This window comes from Syngnathoides biaculeatus, chromosome 23 (genome assembly GCF_019802595.1).
Source record: "Syngnathoides biaculeatus isolate LvHL_M chromosome 23, ASM1980259v1, whole genome shotgun sequence".
Lineage (NCBI taxonomy): Eukaryota > Metazoa > Chordata > Actinopteri > Syngnathiformes > Syngnathidae > Syngnathoides > Syngnathoides biaculeatus.
In genome coordinates, this window is record NC_084662.1 from 9,753,277 (window position 1) to 9,771,264 (window position 17,988).

Here is a 17,988-nt window from a genome sequence, read left to right on the forward strand (position 1 = left end):
ACACATTATGATTTGCTTTGAGAGCTACAATTTTGGGAAAAAAAAAAAAAAAGGAAAAACATTTGCAAAAATAACTTTTGCTTCTGGACCGACTCGAATGACAACGTAGGTGCAAAAAAAAAAAAAAAAAAAAAAAAGGAAGCTAAAAGCCTCCAACAAACAAACAATTCAACTACACATCATCATATCTAATATATATGTTCATTTATATGTATGTATATAGAGCTCTCCATATAAATAACCCTCGCCGCAATAAGTTAACACAAACAACAATCCTAAGAGACTTTGCAAATTTAAAGAAGAAAAGCACTTTTGTTTGTCTTTTTTTTTTCTCAGCCAGTGAAGTACTCGCGTGCGCCTCGATTGGGGATGGGGGGGGGGGGGCGCCACCTCTTGTCAAACATATTTAGAAAGAAAATACAAAAGAAAGCAGATGTGACGACGCTGCGCGCATAGTCGCGTTTAGGGTGGCCATTTTTGTCGGGTTTTTGAGAGGGGAGGGGGGACGTCAACTTGATTTGAATGCCGGCGATGCTGCGATTGTGTATTATTTGACATCAGGGGTGGGCAAACCTTCGCCCACATTTGATTAGAAAACAGACGGATGGGTTTGCTTGGTGAAGCCTTGTGCAGGCGCCCTCTAGTGGCACGCGAGAGAAAAAGCAGTTCAGTTATATTTAACCAAATTCGATGTATTAGCATTTAATCCTGAATCCTTACGAACACTTTGTGAGAAAAAATCTTGGGATTTACTTCGGGCAGCTGTAAAGCGTTGGCCTCACAGTTCTGAGGTTCCGGGTTCGATCCCGGACCCCCCTGTGTGGAGCGTGCGTGTTCTCCCCGTCCCTGCATGGGTTTCCTCCCACATGCCAAAAACACGCAACATTAATTGGACACTCTAAATTGCCCGTAGGTGTGATTGTGAGTACAACTCTTGTCTGTCTTCATGTGCCCTGCGATTGGCTGGCGACCAGTTCAGGGTGTACCCCGTCTCCTGCCCCTTGACAGCTGTGATAGGCTGCAGCACTCCCTGCAACGCTCGTGAGGATAAGCGGATAAGCAAATGGATGGATAGATGAATTATCTATCTTATGATTTAGTGCAATGCTGATGAACAAACTGCCTAATGTTACAGTGCCTATATTAAATATAGTTTTGACACCTGTTTTATAGGTAAACCCTGATGAACACTTAGTCCTACTACGCAACTATTTGAATATTGCAAATACGGTGTTATTTTTTTCGAGGTGGTACTTGGCGTAAAAAGTTTGACAACCACTGGGCTGGGTCACCAACAGATGAGGTAAAAACAAAAAGTTCAAACGTGGATATAAAAATAGTCTCTACGTTAATAAAGTCATAATTGTACTTATTTATTTTATGAAAATTAATCAAGTAATACTTGAATTAAAAAATATTTGTAATGTGATGAAGAAAAATAAATAAAGATGAATAAATACATTCGAGGAATTCATTTTGAGGAAAAGCTGCTAAAGGAATGCAACAATAATAATTAATAATGCGAATGCAATTCAAGAAAGGATTTTGCCCACCCCTGTTTTACACGTTTTGGTCGACATTTTAAGGGTGAGAGTGAAGAATATGTGTAATAAAAACAAAACAAACAAAAAAAAGTAAACTTTCAGCTATCCAATTTACAACTGAACAAAAAATTTTTTTTTCTGCAGTGAAATCATATTCATAATGAATAACTTTTACCCAAGGCTTCCATACAGTTGGATCCAAAAATATTCATCACTGAATGATTTATTAGCGAAAAACAAAATCGTACGGAAGCGCTTTATGAGAAAAGCCGGAAAAAAAGGGTGAAAAGTGGGCCACACATCACCTTGTCAGCAAACGAAACACCGCGATGAGCGTTTATGTAAACTCACTACTGCGAGCTTTTAAAAAAAAAAAACATTTTTTAGCAGTGCTACTTCAACAAAATATGATATTTATATATATATATATAAAAAACAGCTTTGCGTTAGAAATCAAGTGTGATTGTACAAACAGTGCTACATTCCAATCATGTCACGTACAAACAAAGTGTTCATGTGCACAGTTTCAAAGCAAAATGGTATTTGGGTGGGGGGGGGGGGTCGGGGGGGTGTGTGGCTACAGCGTGTTGGTGTGGTGGGCTGCGCTTTTGGTGTGTGTGGTTGTGTGTGTCAGACGCTCACAGCATCGTGGAAGGTCTGCCCACCATCTCCAGCTCCGACTTGGCCGTCTGCTGCGTGTCCTTTGCCTTGAAACGCACACCAAAACATGCCGTTACGGATAGAAAAAGTCGACACACCCCAAGTATGAGTAAATGTTGCTACTTCATATATAAATTCGGTCTCCGTTTCCGCCGCTGACGTCAAACCAAGATGTGGTGGTGGCTTTGATTTTGACTAACTAACTCGAGAAGCGATTTGTTCGAAAACCGAATTGATATTTCCCATCACAATGAATGGAAATGGAAGAAATAATCCGTTCCAAGCCTAAAAAATTTTGCTTTTTAAAGCATTTTTTTTTAGATTTTCCTGATAATATACCGCGTAGTAGGAATACATGTATGGTTTTAATACTTTATATAATAAAATGAGTTGAGAATTTTATTTATTTTTTGCCTTAAATGTACGTTTTAGTAGTAGAGTAGGCTAGGCTGGGAGTGCATTGCCATATCTGTTGCGACTCGGGCCCCAGCCATGTAAAACAAAAGTGTGGAATTACTTCAAACAATAATAATGAGGGGGGGAAATAAGCAAAAAATTTTCTTTTTTTTTTTTTTACAAAAATAAATTACAAAAAAATTAACTCGTAACTTGAGTTAACGAAATCTTTGAAACAAAGCAAAAATGCAGAAATGTTAATGGAACATAGCATTATTAAAGTTCACAAGAAAAAAAAGCAACTACTGTATCAAATCTCTTCAGTGGGGGTGACTCGCCCCCTGGAATTTCTTTTTCTTTCCCAAACAACTTATCTAGTGTCAATACCGATTTCCGTTCGAAAACAGAAGCAAAAAAATGTCAAAATTTTCATGCGAAAACTGATTTGTTTGAGAACGGAGTATTCGCTGTAGATAAGGAGAAGTACAGTTTCCGAGAAGTCCTTTAAAGTCAACGTTGCGGCCACTTCTAAACATACGAATGATGAAACTCCCCCCCTCAAAAAAAAAGTAGTATATGTTGGGGAAAGTGTGCCGGTGGTGCCTACCTTTTTGTTTGTTTGCATGGTGTGATGCCAAAAGCTGTGCCAGGAGAAGCAAATTATATTAAAAACAACCCTAAAAAAAAAATGAACATACGTGTACACATACATGCAATATGAAGTCATCCATGTATCCACACACAGATGGAGATGAGCGTTAATATTTTTGTATGAATGTGACGCAGGGCGACGGATCGTTGAATAAAAGAGCCGACTTGTACCTGCTCATTGAACGTGTCCAGTTTGTCCACCTGCTCTCTCTGGTTCTTCTCCAGCTGCTCCATTTCCTTCTGGTGCTTCATGGCCAACTGAAACGCGCAAACGCACAAGAGTTCAGCCTCGCGTCCGACGACAGCACGGGCCTGTGCGCGCGTACGCACCCTCTTCCTCTCATCCAGGAACTTCTTGGTGTTGCTGCTGTTCAGCTCTCGCACCCTCCTGCAGGTCACAAAGACAAAATGGCGACACGCGGACTGAAATTCACTCTGAAGGTTCACGCGTCTGCGTGTGGCGCACCTTTCCCTCTCCGCCTTGTTTTTGATGCTCTTGTCCTGGCTGATGGCTTTGCTGTTCTCCATGGACATCTTGGCCTGGTTGGCGCGCATCTCTTTGCTCTGCCTGCGTCACGACAAGCGGCTTGAGGAGCGCCCGACCCCGCCCACTTTCCCGTACCAAGCGGGTCTCTCACCGCTCGTGGATGACTTTGAGATGTCCGGTCTGCTGCTCCTGAACGCCGCTCAGCAGCTTCTTGAGGTGCTCGCACTGCTGCGTGACGTGCGCGTCCTTCATCTCCTGCTCCTCGCTGGCGTGGCCGCCGAGCAGCTCCGACCGTTCCTTGGTGTGCTGCGCCGTCACGTCCTTCACCTGCCGCGCACGGCCCAACCCGCACGTCAAGACTCGCGGCGGCCCAGAAAGTACCAAAAGATGGCCGCGAACGTTGCACCTTGCTTTTGTGGTCGGTGAGCAGCGTTTGGATTTTGACTTCGGTTTCCTTCTTCAGCTCTTGGCAGTTGTTTTCCCTGATGGAGAACGCGCGAAAAATGGACTCAATGCGATATGATAATAATAAGACCCACTTTTGATTGACACTGACAGAAAAAAAGTTCTATTTATTGTCAAACTGCATGATAGTAAGAGCTGTTTCGAATATTTTGGTCGCCTTCTACCTCTTCCGAGGCTTTCATTTTTGCTGTCTCGGTTCCAGTATCAGTGGAGAACTTTATGTAGCATAATTTCCGACCTGCGGCGATGCGGTTAATTTATGCATTTTTTTTCCAACGGGGCAGTCGAGCGGAAAAGGTAAGAACGAGACTGAATGGAATATATGTGCCGAGGGAGTGACTTTTACCGGCCCTGTTAGCGCTGTGCTAGCGTGTTGCTGCTGTGTTACTGGCGTGATATTTACCGGTAAGTTTTATATTAACTGGCCCTGTTAGTGTTAGCGCTAGTGCGGCGCTAGCGTTAGCGCTAGCTTTAGCACGGCCCTAGCGGTGTGCTAACAGGGCCGGTGAAAGTTTTTCTGTGTACCCTCTTTGTAAATATTGAATGTGGGAATCAATGTGGGCACTTGCGGCTTTTACACAGCTGCGGCTTACGTACGTACCAAATGGTATTTCCTTTACAAATAATCGGTGAGGCTGATAACCAGTTGCACTCCGTAGGCCGGGAATTACGGTAATCCAGAAGAAAACATTTAAATGTCAATATATTTACATTTTGTTTTATGTTCTATTTTGGTATCAATTTGATTGCACTGAGCCCAACGCAGCAAGCCAAAAGCGGGTATGACTGTAGTTGCTGTTTTACCCTCGTTTCTTGATGGCCTTCTCCAGAAGTTTCTCCAGCGTGCTCTTCTCCTTGTCGTGCGCCGACGCCATCTTGTCCACCTGCGTCGAGTGCGTTTTCTGCATCGTGTTTTGATCCTGTTAAAGAAGACAAAAAAAACCCCCAAAAAAACCACTTTCAGAAGCAACGAAAGGAGAAAGTATTGAATCACTGTGACACTCACCTTTAAGTGCTTCTTCTTTAACGTGCTCAGCTCCTTTTGCTGCTTTTTTAGGAGTTTAATGTACGTCTGGAGTGAGAGACACAAATCACTTGTCTGATTCTGATTATTTATTTATTTTTTTTTAACACAAACACGTTTTATAATGTACGCACCTTCATTTGCTTTAAATCATCAATGCTGACGTTAGGAACCAGTGCGTTATCTGCGACAGCGCAAAACAACACGTACTGAGCTCACGTGCGTGTGTAATTTATGAAGAATGTACGGGTGTGTAATGTATGTGTACATTTCTTGGTCTCCGCTGTGTTGTTCTGGGCGGCGTTGGAGGACTGAGCGACGTCCGAGCTGCTCTGCGGCGTCACGCTGGCCTTGACGGCGTCGCCTTTGCCCTTTCCCTTCTTGTCGTTTTTGGAGCTTCCGCTCGGGACGTCGGCGATGTCGTTCTGAGGCGGGACGCACACGCGACCGTCAGGATTCACCATAGCCCGCCCGGGGCGTCCTTTCTACGCGCGGGCAAGGGTACCGTGTCGATGCCGAGGGCTTTCATCTGGTCCGCTCGCTTCTCGGCGATGGTCAGAAACTTCTTCGGGTCGGAGAGGGCGTCAACGATCGCTGAAACACATCAACTTTTTTATTGAGCTGCGCTTTGTTACAGAAACACTTGTACTAACATCTCTTTTATTTTTCTATATACATTGTTTAGATTTTATTATATTCTGAGGATTGTTATTGATTGTATGTACTTTATAAAATTCAGAGAAAATATTTAAATGATGAGGTTATGATTGAATTTAATTCTATATAAATACATGTAAGTAAAATGAATATGGACAAAATAAGCTACTGTTTTTCCCCAAATATTTGAATACAACTTGAATAAATTCATTTCTTAGTATTATTTTTCAAAATATTTTAACATCCACATGTATTTTCTGCTTGGTATTTAGACTTTATTATGTACTCAAATTTTCAAACTTAATTTCATTAAGATTTTGGTTTATTTGACCTTCAAATCCGTATGTATGCAATCATGCTGTGTAATGAGACTTTCACAGTTAAGTTCAATACAATACAAATTTAGATATTCAGATACTGTAAGTAAGTAAGTTTCTTTCGGCTTGTCCCTTTCGGGGTCGCCACAGCGTGTCATCGCAGATGAACGCACGTATATGTTTGGCACAATTTTTACGCCGGATGCCCTTCCTGACAGAACCCTTCTCAGGGAGTGGGGGCCCCAGTGGGATACAAACCCACAACCCCTGGTTTACCAAACCAGTGCTCTAACCACTGAGCTACAGGGCCTCATGATATTCAGATACTGTATTCTATGAAATTTGACAATTACTAGATTTTATTTGACTCTGCCATTGGCTGGGAGCCAGTTCAGGTATTAAGAAAAAGCAAACACAAGCACAGCATAAGCACATCCAGCTAATGTATAATTAAAAAAAGCAATCAAACAAACAAAGTCAAAATGATTGTCGCATCGGACCTCCCGCCAAGCACTAGGAGGCGCTAACTAGCGCGGTCATTTTCCCGGCTTAAACCCGTCGGCTTCGTTTAATGACAGCTGCTAATGTCTTCACATTTGCATGTTTAAAGCATTTGCGGCAGTATGTTGACTTGCATCATCATTGCTGGGAAACCAACTGGAAGCTCAGACAAAGGAAGTTCAAAGAAAAGGAAAACAAAGTTGCCCCGAAAGCTTTTTCTAACCCGAGTGGCGTGAAGGAAACCCGCACCCGTAAAACTGGACCGCCGCTGTACGTTTGTTTCGCTCACCTCCGAAGCCATCGGGCACGTAGGTTTTGAGGATGATCTGGCAGAAGATGGTGGGCAGCGAGAGGGGCTTGTTGCCCTCGTTCCGCAGCGAGATGTGACGGTAGCCGGCCTGCAGGCCGTCCAGCGGCAGGATGCGCTGGCCGATCAGCTTGTTGTTGTCGTCGTAGACGGCGAGGCGCAGGACCGCCAGATCCGGTAAGATGACCTGCCGGGCCGCAAAAAAAAACAACACAAAACACATCTATTTGTGCATCTACCTTTTGTGTGCTCCTCAGTTAGTATCGCGGAAGTGACCATAAATTGAAATGACAAAAAAAAAAAAAAAATCAATATATAAGAGAAAAACGCAAAATTCATTTAATTAATTCTGATTTTTTCATCGTCCAAGAGTAAAGTAAGAGAGGGTCACGATCATCTGCGATAGATGCAAAGCGCAGAGTCTATCTGACGACTGACAAGGCCATCTCCATAACAACAAGCACATCTCGGGCTATATCTTGTATATTTATATCGATGTACTTGTGCGCTTGTGTACGGGAATGAACGGCATCCTTGAGAGAAGCCGGAGACTCGAGATAAGTGAACAAAGAACGGAGGATGATTAATCCCCCGGCGAAGAGCGATAAGAGAATCCTCACTAGAGATGAATGAACGGCGGAGAAGCGCGGCGTCGTGCCGCACAGCCTCGCCCGTGACTCATCCGTGAGTTGAGCTTTTCAAGGTGTAGGCCGCGTGTGCGCGTGTGACAAAAGGAATCTTGCCGGCAGCTCGTGATGCCCCTCGCTGACGCGTGTGTAGCGCTCCACGTAGCCGCGATTGATGGGCTGTGTTAAGGGGCGCTGGAGTCACAGTCACGCCTGAAAGACTTCGCATTGTGCTGAGAGCAGCACAATCGCGCACGCACAAGCGACAACAGCTGACGTCCCCCTTCCAGTCGTGCGCGCGCCCCCTCCCCCGGGCGTACCTTTCGAAAGACGAAGGGCTCCTCGTTGTAGGCGGGGTTGAGCCCGTTGTTCATCACCATGCGCGTGCGGAACTCTTTGCGGATGGTGTCGGTCGGCAGGCCGTACATGTCCACCTCCACGTACGTGCCGATCTTCTTGTCCGACAGGAACTGGCCCGAGAACACCTGCGTCGGGAAGGATGCAGTGGGTTGCAATTTTGTGCAGTGACGACCCCCCCCAAAAAATGGGCGCAAACATGGCCGGGTTTACACTGCGTCCAAATTCCATCGGTCTGTATTCAATTGTCGCTACGTACGTTTTAAATGACATATCACACGTTACGTGTACAGTAAGTAACACCACAAACAGCAACGATCATTCATAAATAACACTAAATATGAAAAGTCACAATTGACTTTTTTAGGACAACTGGATGATTGAGAATCTGATTTAAAGAAAAATCATAATTCGAAACAAAGGCATGACGGGATGCATCCAATCTGCACCTTGAAGCTGCGCTTGCATTGAGTCCTATTCGAAGATTTCCAATTACATTCACATCCATAGATTTTCTTTGCCGCTTATCCTCACGAGTGTCGCAGGGAGTGCTGGAGCCTATCCCAGCTGTCAACGGGCACACAAACAACAGCCGCACTCACAATCACACCCAATTAATGTTGCATGTTTTTGGGTTGTGGGAGGAAACCGGAGTGCCCACCCGGAGAAAACCCGCGCGGGCACGGGGAGCACATGCAAACTCCACACAGGCGGGGATGGGATCAAACCCGGGTCCTCAGAACTGTGAGGCTGACGCTTCACCGGCTGACCCACCGCGCCGCCCTCTTTTTATATACTTTTTTTTTTTTTTAAATCATTCAAATTTGGCAGGGTTGTTAACAACACTATGGTGTGTCAAATTTAGAAGACACATACACACAAAAAAATAATAAATTAAAAAACATGTATATATTTTTTAATTTATGCAGCAATAGTACATAACCCAATTGTGACACATTTTGAATAATGTCACTTGGACTATTTCATGTCAATAAAGGTAGACTCAATATACCGTGAATCGCATTTGACAGCGAACCTGAACACTGCACGTGGCGGCGATGACGCCATCCACCGGCGTCTCCGAGAAGGGATCAAACATGCGGTCCGACCGCCGCATGAAGTCGGGCTTCAGGAGGTACCTGAAGCACACAGAAAATGAGAAATCAATGAAATGATGCGGTTCCCTTTCAGTTGATGTTTTTTCAAAGACGTCGCAAATGCAAGACATTGTGCACCCGCATCCCATTAGACTGTTTGGCAAAAGCCCCCGCGACCTCCCCCGTATATTCCGCATATTATATTTCCAGCATGAGCACTGAAGTCTGAGTCCTCGGGGTGGAGGGCGGCGGGGACGGGGGGTGCGGCATCAGAGGAGGAAGAGACAGATGACTTCTCCGAAAACCACTTACAGGCCCCGGGGAGTGCCAGGCGGCGGCTACCGTCGTCGCCGACGGCAACCGCTAATGAGATGTGACAAGCTTTAAGTGGCGAACGAGACGGAGAGAAAAAGGACGAGATGCGCTCACCCGCAGGAGCCGTTGTACTCGAACTTCCCCTGGTTCAGCTGCATGGCCAGATCTGACGGCGCAAGAGAAAAGCACAGAAAAATCAAAAAGAGGAAAAAAAAGGCCGAGGATGCGCTCGTCGTCTCGTGCCAGCGCCTGCGGCCTCGCGTATGGCCAGCTGCGGGAGGGGCCATATGTTGGCGAGGCCTTTAGCCTCGGGTGCCGGGGCAACAGCTGCTCTACAACATGCTGGCACCCAGGTCCAGCCTTCACGCTCAGGTTCACATCCACGGACCGTTAAGCGTCTTCAGTGAACTCGACACGCGTCTTTTGGGTATGCGGGAGGATGCCCGATTACCCGAAAATGCCACGCGGCAGGAAGGCCGGAGACCACTTTGGAACCCGGTGCCTCAAAACCGTGGGGCGGAGGTGCTAACCACTAGATTGACGTTCATATATAATGGCCCCGCAAAAATACATATCTAATGTCGCAGAAAAAAACGCTACTGAACAGGCTAAGCTAACAAAATGGAGGCTCTCCTGTTTATGTTGTGTATACATACATATATATATATATATATATATATATTTTTTTTTTTTTTAGGAAGAGTTTTCTGCAGCAAAAGGGAGACTGTGGAGATATCATAGATGATGGAGAAAGAGGCTCTCTTCTGTTTACCCCTTTAAGAATGCAGTTTTTACGACAAGAGGAGATTAAGGGCGGACAAAAATCCGACGGGAAAAAGCTGTACTGCACAGGGGTCAAACTCAAGGCCCAGGGGCCAGATCCGGCCCACTGCATGATTTTATGTCTCCCGCGAAGGCAAATCATATGTATATCATATGATTTTTGTTCAAATCTGTACCAAAATTTCAAAGCGTCATATCATAAATGATAATGTTGAGGGGAACCGTAGGTAAAATGTGGCCCTTGACAAAAATGAGTTTGACACCCCTGCTGTACTGTCTTCAGGTCTTTTAAGACAGAAGGCTGGCGAGGAAAAGCAAAGACTGCGGCATTTAACGTTTTCCAATTTTCAGGACTTGTGGGATAAATTGCGTCAAAATAGCGTATGAACAAATGTTGAACTAAGTAAGAACATACAGTATCTCTGCACCTGCTGCAGCCTTTGAGACTCGTAAATTTTACTCTCAGAAACATTTTGTCCATCCCGCGTCTTTAACCGTCAAGGGAACGAATATTTATAACCCGTGTGTGCGCGCGCGAGGTCGACAGGGGCCCCGCGTGGCGTGACGCGGTACCTGGGGTCTGGAAGTTGAGCGAGACCATCTGGCAGCCGGCGTTCCAGAAGATCTGAGGCATGTAATTACTGGAGTCCACTCGCCCCCCTTTGGGGTAGATCCGGCTCATCTGACGCTTGTTGTAGCTGCGCTCGGGCTCAGGAACATTCCGGCAAAGATGCAATACGTGCATGTCCGTGTGTGTGTGCGCGCGCACATCTGATGCACCGCAGGACTATTTTTAGTGTGAACAGCTTGGGTCAAGCAGACCCTTTTGGAGGGAGAGCGTTTGTGTCAGGCCAAGCGACAGTTCACGTTTCATCCAAGGGCAAAAAAAATAAAAAGTGTCACATTTTTCCATTATTACTACAAAACGTTCCTTCAACTCAGTAATTCCCAACCACTGTCCGAGCACATTGGTGTGTAATGAGCTGATGTCACTTATCTGTTCCAAAGATAATAATAATTCTTTTTTATTGGATAAATTCTCTTCCACGAGATGAACAGAAATGACAATCAAGCTGGGTATCCGCGTGATTGCCTTGGCTCAATAAATAAATGGAACTACCACAGATTTCAAAGGATACTTGACAAATTCGATGGCGTTGGTCTTGAGGTAGCCGAGGCCCACGGACTCGTTGAAGGACGACATGTTGTGATGGATGTTTTTCTCTGAAGGGGAAATGACCAGGCAAGGACCAATTAAGACAGAAAAATAAAAAGGACACATTGTAGCTTGTACGACGTAACCCTGTGACTCCACGTCATGGCAGTTACGCATTTTTCAATTCTACTTTGTGTGTACTAATAAGAAAACTGTTTGGATTTGTTGTGTCCAACAAAGACAAATATAAAGATCAACATTTAATATGATAATGAATAAACCAAGAAGTGAAGACCCGGGCGATTTCACGTCATGTTTTAAGGCCAGCAAAGTGTCCATTTTCAATTAATCAAGTCAGTCACATCTTGGTTTTGCAAAACAAATGTTTCATTGTACTGTACGGCTACTGTACAAATATATTGTAACACGTCGGCAATTGGAAAACAAATCTAGCGGCGACATCTGAGGTGGGAAACGCGAGCTCACCCTCGGCCACGTCAAAACTCTGGAACTTGACGGGCTGCGCGTAGTTGACCATGGCGGACAGGTACGGGTGGATGTTGGTGGTCGCGCCCACGTACGTGTACTGAGCGATCAGAGTCTCTTCCAAGTCTTCGGAGCCTTCGCCGCCCTGAATAAGAACACAAACTACTAATTTCAGAAATTTTTCAATTCAAAGACCCCCAAATTGACTCCGAATGTATCAATGCACACACGACTTTCCATCCATCGATATAGTGTATTTATATGTAATAAGTGTTAGTGGTGATCCTCCCTCCTAATTGTTTTTTTTTTAATCAATTCTGAACAGTGTCATTAATGCTGATGTTTAATGACTCTTTAGTAACATATTTAATAGTGTGTCGCACTCTAGTGTTTCGTTCTAACGCTGCAACATTAAAACTAATTGATGGCTGTTCTAAAACATATCTACTCGTGCACCTCATTTCACTGTGACCCAATTTTCAGACTTTTACCATGCACGTTTGAGTTTTGAGTATTTTTTGGAAGAAATAACGCGCATTATCCAAAAAATTTCCGGTAGATTAGACCGCATGTACTGCAGGCTCAGATGCGGGCGAAGTCACACATTTACTTTCTTGTTGTTGTCTGGGTCAGACGCCTCGGAGATATCGGTGACGTCACCGGCTTCCGTCGCTTCGGATATCTCCGCTGTTTCGTCTTCCGGCACCTGAAAACCCGAGCCAAAGACGATGCGACGTTAATGGTGGATCCGGTGGTCTAGTAAAAGGGCTTCAAACTCACCTTCTTGATACTGTTGCTGCGCTCTTCGGCTTTCTTGTTGCTCACAGCGTTTGCTTGAGGGTCACTGTTGGCCTCTTTGTCACTGGGCGCCTCTGACAGGCTGCTGGGCGCTTCTGAGGTCGCGTCCTTATCTTCCGCCTCCTTTTCTCCTGCGCAAAGAGTTTGGCACTGAATTTTTGACATGCGGCAAGACACAATAAACCTTTTTAAATAGTGAGAAGAAAGGGGAAACTGCAAAAAAAAAAAAAAAAGTGAACTACAGTATGGAGATGGAGGACTGCAGCACGGTGGATCCATTGGTTTTTATTTTTGAACAGATTTGCAAAAATGTCGTCATTGGTGAGGTGGTGTGGGATGGATGCCCGAACCGTTCTCGGTGTCATCCTCGTTTTCCTCTCCCATGATGATGGCGGTGGTGTTGGTCTCTCCTGCCTCCATGTGCTTCTTGAAGGCCTCCAGTTGCTCTGTATGCCGCATAAAAAAAAACCCCACAATAAGCTAAAAGAAGGCTACCCGAGTGAAGACACATTCCACAAGTCGTGTACTTACTCTGCTCCACTTCCGGTTTCAAGCGCTTGTTTTTGATGAGGATTTTCCGTTTGAGGTCATTGGGCGAGGGTAGAGGACGGCCGGATTCAATCTACAAAGGGGAATCGGCACACGGTGAAAATTGTAGCGAGTAGCCGAAAGCGTTCTGAAAGAAGGCGAGTTTACCGGGAAATTGTCCAGAGGCAACTTCTGGAGAAAGTCGCCAAAGATCTCCTCGCAATATTTGGCCATTTTGTACTGCTGCGGTTTACTGGATGCACATAAGCAGACGGGAATTACAGCTGATGCAGCATTCATTCACAGAGAGTCATATTTTTCCACATTTCTTCTATATTAGAGCCTTATTCCAAAATGGAATAATGATGACATGAAAAATATTTGAGGGAAATTGGATGATGGAAAAATGGATGGTATTTCAAATCAAAACTAATAAAAATAAGTGTTGACAACTTTCACCATGAAGCTGAAAATTTTGCTTTTCTACTGATCATTGCTGAGATGTTTCTATATCTTATTTGGTAAACTCTGTGAAGGAGTATATTTTTGACAGATTAACAAAAAATCCCCCCCCAAAAACCCACTATAAATAATTTAATAATCCAAACTCAGAATGTTGCATTTCCAAAGGAAAAATTAACATAAAAATAATACAATTCATGATTTAGCTGTGTGAACATCTCAAGAATAGTCAGAGGAAACTTTTTTAGAAAAAGTTGAATTTGATAAATCCATTTTGGCTCCAACATAGAATGAGTGAAGCGGTGTTGATACTTTTCCGGAAGCAGTGTACACCGCATACAAAGAGTATAAATACCTGCAGTGGTTCTCAAAGGATAAAATAACAGGAAACTCTGAGGTGACAAAGGCCGTGTCCTTGATGGCTTGGATTACATCCTGTGTAGAGTCAAGGCCAGATGTAATACCCCACCTTCGACGCTAGAGGTCATCCACACACCACGGAAGAGCGATGAACTGCTCACCTTGAACAGGATGTCGGTGCACATGGCCTTGCCGTGAGTGATGATGGGCTCCTGGTCCTCTCCTTTGCCGTCCCAGCAGTCCAGCTCGACGCATCTGACACGGACGACCGACATCTGCGTTCTCAGGCTGCATCGGCAATTCGCGTATTTGGTCGCTACCTGCATCCGGAGAGCAGGGCCTGGCGATACATCTCCACTGATGATTTTCCGCCGAACTGCCGGCCCGTCAAGTACGAGTTGTGGGACGAGCTGATGAAGTAGTGGGCTAGCGGCTGGTCCATGTCCTGGTACAGCTCCAGGCGGTCCAGGAACACCGGCGCGTTCTCGTCCGACATCAGGTAGCGGCAGAAACCGTCGCTGGACATGTGGCCTGGAGATTCAATTTGTTGGTTTGTTTTTGTGATTTTTCATCATGAAATCATTTAACCTTTGAGCAGACAAGGACATTTTAGCGACAAAAAAAGTACAGAAATTAACAAATTAGAATTAAAACACCATTTCAATTGATATGGAAATTATTTATTTATATCATTTTATTTTTTATATTTATATAAATTATTATTGATTTTTCATTCATTTTTCAATTATCTCAGAGTAAGAAAAATATTTTATAATCACAAATTTGTTGTCAGTAATTGTCAGAATAATAAAATGAATATATGCATAAAATAAGCACAAATAGAAAAACATTTTGAAAATAATAATAATAATAATCTTAATTTAGACTCACGATTTCAAAAATGGATTACACCTTGAAATTTTGGGGTTTGAATAATGTGATAAAAAAATATAAACTTCATCAACTACAAACCACTTATTATTTTATTAGTTAAAATGAGTGGTCTTATTAAATCTGGTGTAATTCCTCGGCAACAATGTGGCAGGACTACATGTAGTTTCCTTTGTGCACTGAAAGATGGCAGCAGAGGCACACGTAATTCCTGCTTCTTGTTGGACTTTTCCCTCCTCACCTTTCTTCTTGAGCGCGTCGTCCCGTTCGTATTTTTCGATAATCTGCATGGCTCTCTTGGGGTCGTAGAACGGGAAGAGGATCTCGTTGAGCCGCGGGTCCCGCTGGTTCTGGGGAGCGAACGTCAACACGACAATCAAAAAATGAGCAACCTACGCATTAGAGCACAGCATTCTTAAAAAAATATGAAATAGAATAAAACAATAAGGTGGCACGGCTGACACACAGCACACGGGGACGATGATTCAAACGCTACACCAAATCGAAACTAGGTGCTCTGTCGTATCGGCCACAGAAACACAGCACAGTCAGCGGGAAGCAACAGGATGGAAACTTCTACTCTCTAGTTACCATGGCAACGCCCATCAGATACCGGCTAGGCTGAGGCGGGAAAGGAGGACGGCGTAAAAAGCGGGACTGGTGGTGGGGAGGGGGGGGGGGGGGTTGGGATGAGGGATGGCATGCAAAGGTGGCACTGGAAGAAGTTGCCCGTGGAAGTGAAACGGCCTCCTTAATGGAGTCCTATTGGAGATAATGAGGGTGGTGAAGGCGAGGCAAACACGCGCGCACGCACACACACACACACTGAAAAGTTAACAAATAATAAAGAGCTTACTTCATTGAGAAAGCTGACTAACTGGTCTACTGTTAAATAATCACTTTTGCTCCCATTGCTGCAAAGGAATTGATTAGAAGAGAGAAAACAAAAAATGTTAGGCCCCTGGAAAAAGTCAGTCGTTCACGCAGCAGGCAGTCAGTTCACATGATTAGACACAACAAACTCTCTTCTTTTGTTCTTTTTTTTTGTCGTCCCTGTTGAAAACGTCATTAGATAGAAGACGATTAATGGTGGAAAACTGGAGAAGCGGGTTACAGGCTCTTTCGTTAGTGCAGCAGGCGCAGCGACGATGTTTTTTGTCGACGTTATTTACGACAGGATGCAGCGGTAGGCGAACAACGTAACAGGGAATATTGTTACGATAAGTTAAGGTGAATGCAATGCGAGGGCAGAAATTATTTTTGGGTTTGTTTGTTGGTTCTGAGGGTTTCAAAATGAGCTACAGTGGAACCTCCAAAGTCGGCCCGGGAAGAAAATGTCTCGAAAGTAGGCGCGGTTATTCATTGCTTCGAGATGTTTATTGAACTTTACAGTCAAATTAAATACAAAACATATTTAACCAGCATTGCCTAATGAAAGTCTGGTAGTTTAATACGACACGACGTAGATGGGCTAACAAAACTAAGATTGGAGTAGCTATACACCTCTAAATAATTGATTACTGAACACAACACGTGCAAAAGAGATTTTATAATTGCAACAATATTTGCTTGCACATATTCTTCATCTCTCTGTGAACAACAACTAACACTATTGCAGCATAATTGCAATGGTCTTTGTGTTTGTATTATGTACTGTATATGCCACATTGCCCCCCAATGGCCAAAACGAACACAGCAGAAGGAGCAGCACAATGTCCATTAAATTTAAGAATAAGGTCATAATGCAATAGCTGATGAATTCTTCTGTGCACTCTAATAAATTATATTATTACAGTGTGTTTCATACAGTACAATATTGTAGCGTTTATTTTTATCATTAAAATCCACAGATATTTTTTGTTATTTGGGGGGACTGGAACGGATTAACAGCATTTCCCTTCATTTCAATTGGGAAAGATAATTTGCAAGTGATCGGAAGTACTAGTGTGTAGTAAAGGTATTGTAGCGATGCACTTAAAACGATATCCATAGTTAATGAATGTGTTGTTATAGTGACAGTTTAACCTGGAAATGTAATAATTCCATTGCATCCTGAGGGTAAGAAAGGTCAAAATCAAAGAACAAAAAATAAATCCCCAAATCTTTACGTTTCGTATTATTTTTTCAATTTTTTTGCTATGTTGTCCGAAGTTGACTAGAGAACGTCTTCCATCTTAGAAGTTCCACTGTATTATTGCAGGTACGTCCCCGACAATAACAAGGACGCAAAGACGGATTCTCACATCTTCTTGAAGAGGTCCTCGAGGTCCGTGCGCGGGCAGATCTTCTGCGTGAGCGCGTAGAAAATGTCAAACGTGAACAGCGGGGGTTCGATCTCGTCGTTCTGCGGGCACAAATGGAAAAACGTCTCATGATTGATCCACGCTGCAGTTGCGCGCGGGGGCATGCGCGAGGCCACCTTGCCGCTAGGAAGGCCCAGGTCCTTCAGGGCTTGGAAGATGCCCTTCTCCGTCTTGCCTGACGCGAACGTCCGGGTGATCCTTTAAAGGGAGGGGCGGCGGGGACTTAGTGGCATAAAAATGAGCGATGGCTTCGGCGGCAATTGGCACTTACCCTCTGACGGGAATCTTGCCATTAACGTTGGTCAGGACGCACATTTTCATCCAGCTGAAGACAAGGACACACAAGAATTAGACATTGGCGGAGGACTTGCGCGCCAGTTGGTTGCCAACTGCACTCACTGCTTCTTCAGGCAAGTCATGGGACACACGTTGTTGGCCTTGAAGTTGTGAATGACCGACCTCAGCCCTTCCGTCCATTTCTGTACACACAAAACAGCAAAAACATTTTTTTTTTTTTTTTTTGTTGTTCCAGTGTTTTGCACAGACACCAACCACAGAGCAGAACTGATCTTTTGTATAACCGCATTTTACCGTGCTACGGACAAGCTCCCTCTTTCCAACAAACTGACAAATTACGATAAGATGGAAACATTAATGAATAGGACATGTACTGTGGGGGCGGGGGGGCTTTTATCGATATCTGTGCCAGCGGGTCTGTGCCGCATGACTGAAATCAAGATAAAGCCATTAAGCGAGATAACACAGGCTGCAGGGCGAGTCTGTTTGTAGTGTGTGCGCACTGATGTAAATAACTATC

At 44.3% G+C, this 17,988-nt stretch overlaps 1 protein-coding gene across 3 annotated transcripts in view; it reads right to left on the bottom strand.

Moving 5' to 3' along the window:
- Positions 1–135: 135 nt before the first annotated feature.
- LOC133496880 (1-phosphatidylinositol 4,5-bisphosphate phosphodiesterase beta-4-like) overlaps positions 136–17,988 on the bottom strand; it is a 55,731-nt gene continuing 37,878 nt past the window's right edge. For 2 of the 3 annotated variants that reach the window (XM_061812943.1, XM_061812944.1), the window contains 33 exons: positions 17,571–17,650; positions 17,443–17,496; positions 17,288–17,369; positions 17,112–17,212; positions 15,725–15,782; positions 15,110–15,218; positions 14,298–14,508; positions 14,139–14,232; positions 13,973–14,052; positions 13,324–13,408; positions 13,159–13,249; positions 12,978–13,073; positions 12,610–12,758; positions 12,440–12,535; positions 11,830–11,974; positions 11,327–11,411; positions 10,761–10,885; positions 9,519–9,570; positions 9,029–9,131; positions 7,956–8,120; positions 6,992–7,196; positions 5,733–5,821; positions 5,496–5,652; positions 5,362–5,411; positions 5,210–5,275; positions 5,008–5,123; positions 4,145–4,220; positions 3,890–4,065; positions 3,718–3,819; positions 3,582–3,639; positions 3,423–3,509; positions 3,208–3,241; positions 136–2,251 (listed from right to left, as the gene is read on the bottom strand). In XM_061812943.1, the coding sequence (XP_061668927.1) occupies positions 2,175–2,251; positions 3,208–3,241; positions 3,423–3,509; positions 3,582–3,639; positions 3,718–3,819; positions 3,890–4,065; positions 4,145–4,220; positions 5,008–5,123; positions 5,210–5,275; positions 5,362–5,411; positions 5,496–5,652; positions 5,733–5,821; positions 6,992–7,196; positions 7,956–8,120; positions 9,029–9,131; positions 9,519–9,570; positions 10,761–10,885; positions 11,327–11,411; positions 11,830–11,974; positions 12,440–12,535; positions 12,610–12,758; positions 12,978–13,073; positions 13,159–13,249; positions 13,324–13,408; positions 13,973–14,052; positions 14,139–14,232; positions 14,298–14,508; positions 15,110–15,218; positions 15,725–15,782; positions 17,112–17,212; positions 17,288–17,369; positions 17,443–17,496; positions 17,571–17,650 (3,354 nt within the window). In that variant the 3' untranslated portion in view covers positions 136–2,174. Of the gene's footprint in view, positions 2,252–3,207; positions 3,278–3,422; positions 3,510–3,581; positions 3,640–3,717; positions 3,820–3,889; positions 4,066–4,144; positions 4,221–5,007; positions 5,124–5,209; positions 5,276–5,361; positions 5,412–5,495; positions 5,653–5,732; positions 5,822–6,991; positions 7,197–7,955; positions 8,121–9,028; positions 9,132–9,518; positions 9,571–10,760; positions 10,886–11,326; positions 11,412–11,829; positions 11,975–12,439; positions 12,536–12,609; positions 12,759–12,977; positions 13,074–13,158; positions 13,250–13,323; positions 13,409–13,972; positions 14,053–14,138; positions 14,233–14,297; positions 14,509–15,109; positions 15,219–15,724; positions 15,783–17,111; positions 17,213–17,287; positions 17,370–17,442; positions 17,497–17,570; positions 17,651–17,988 lie in introns of all 3 variants that reach the window. The other variant, XR_009793878.1, reaches the window with a different exon arrangement.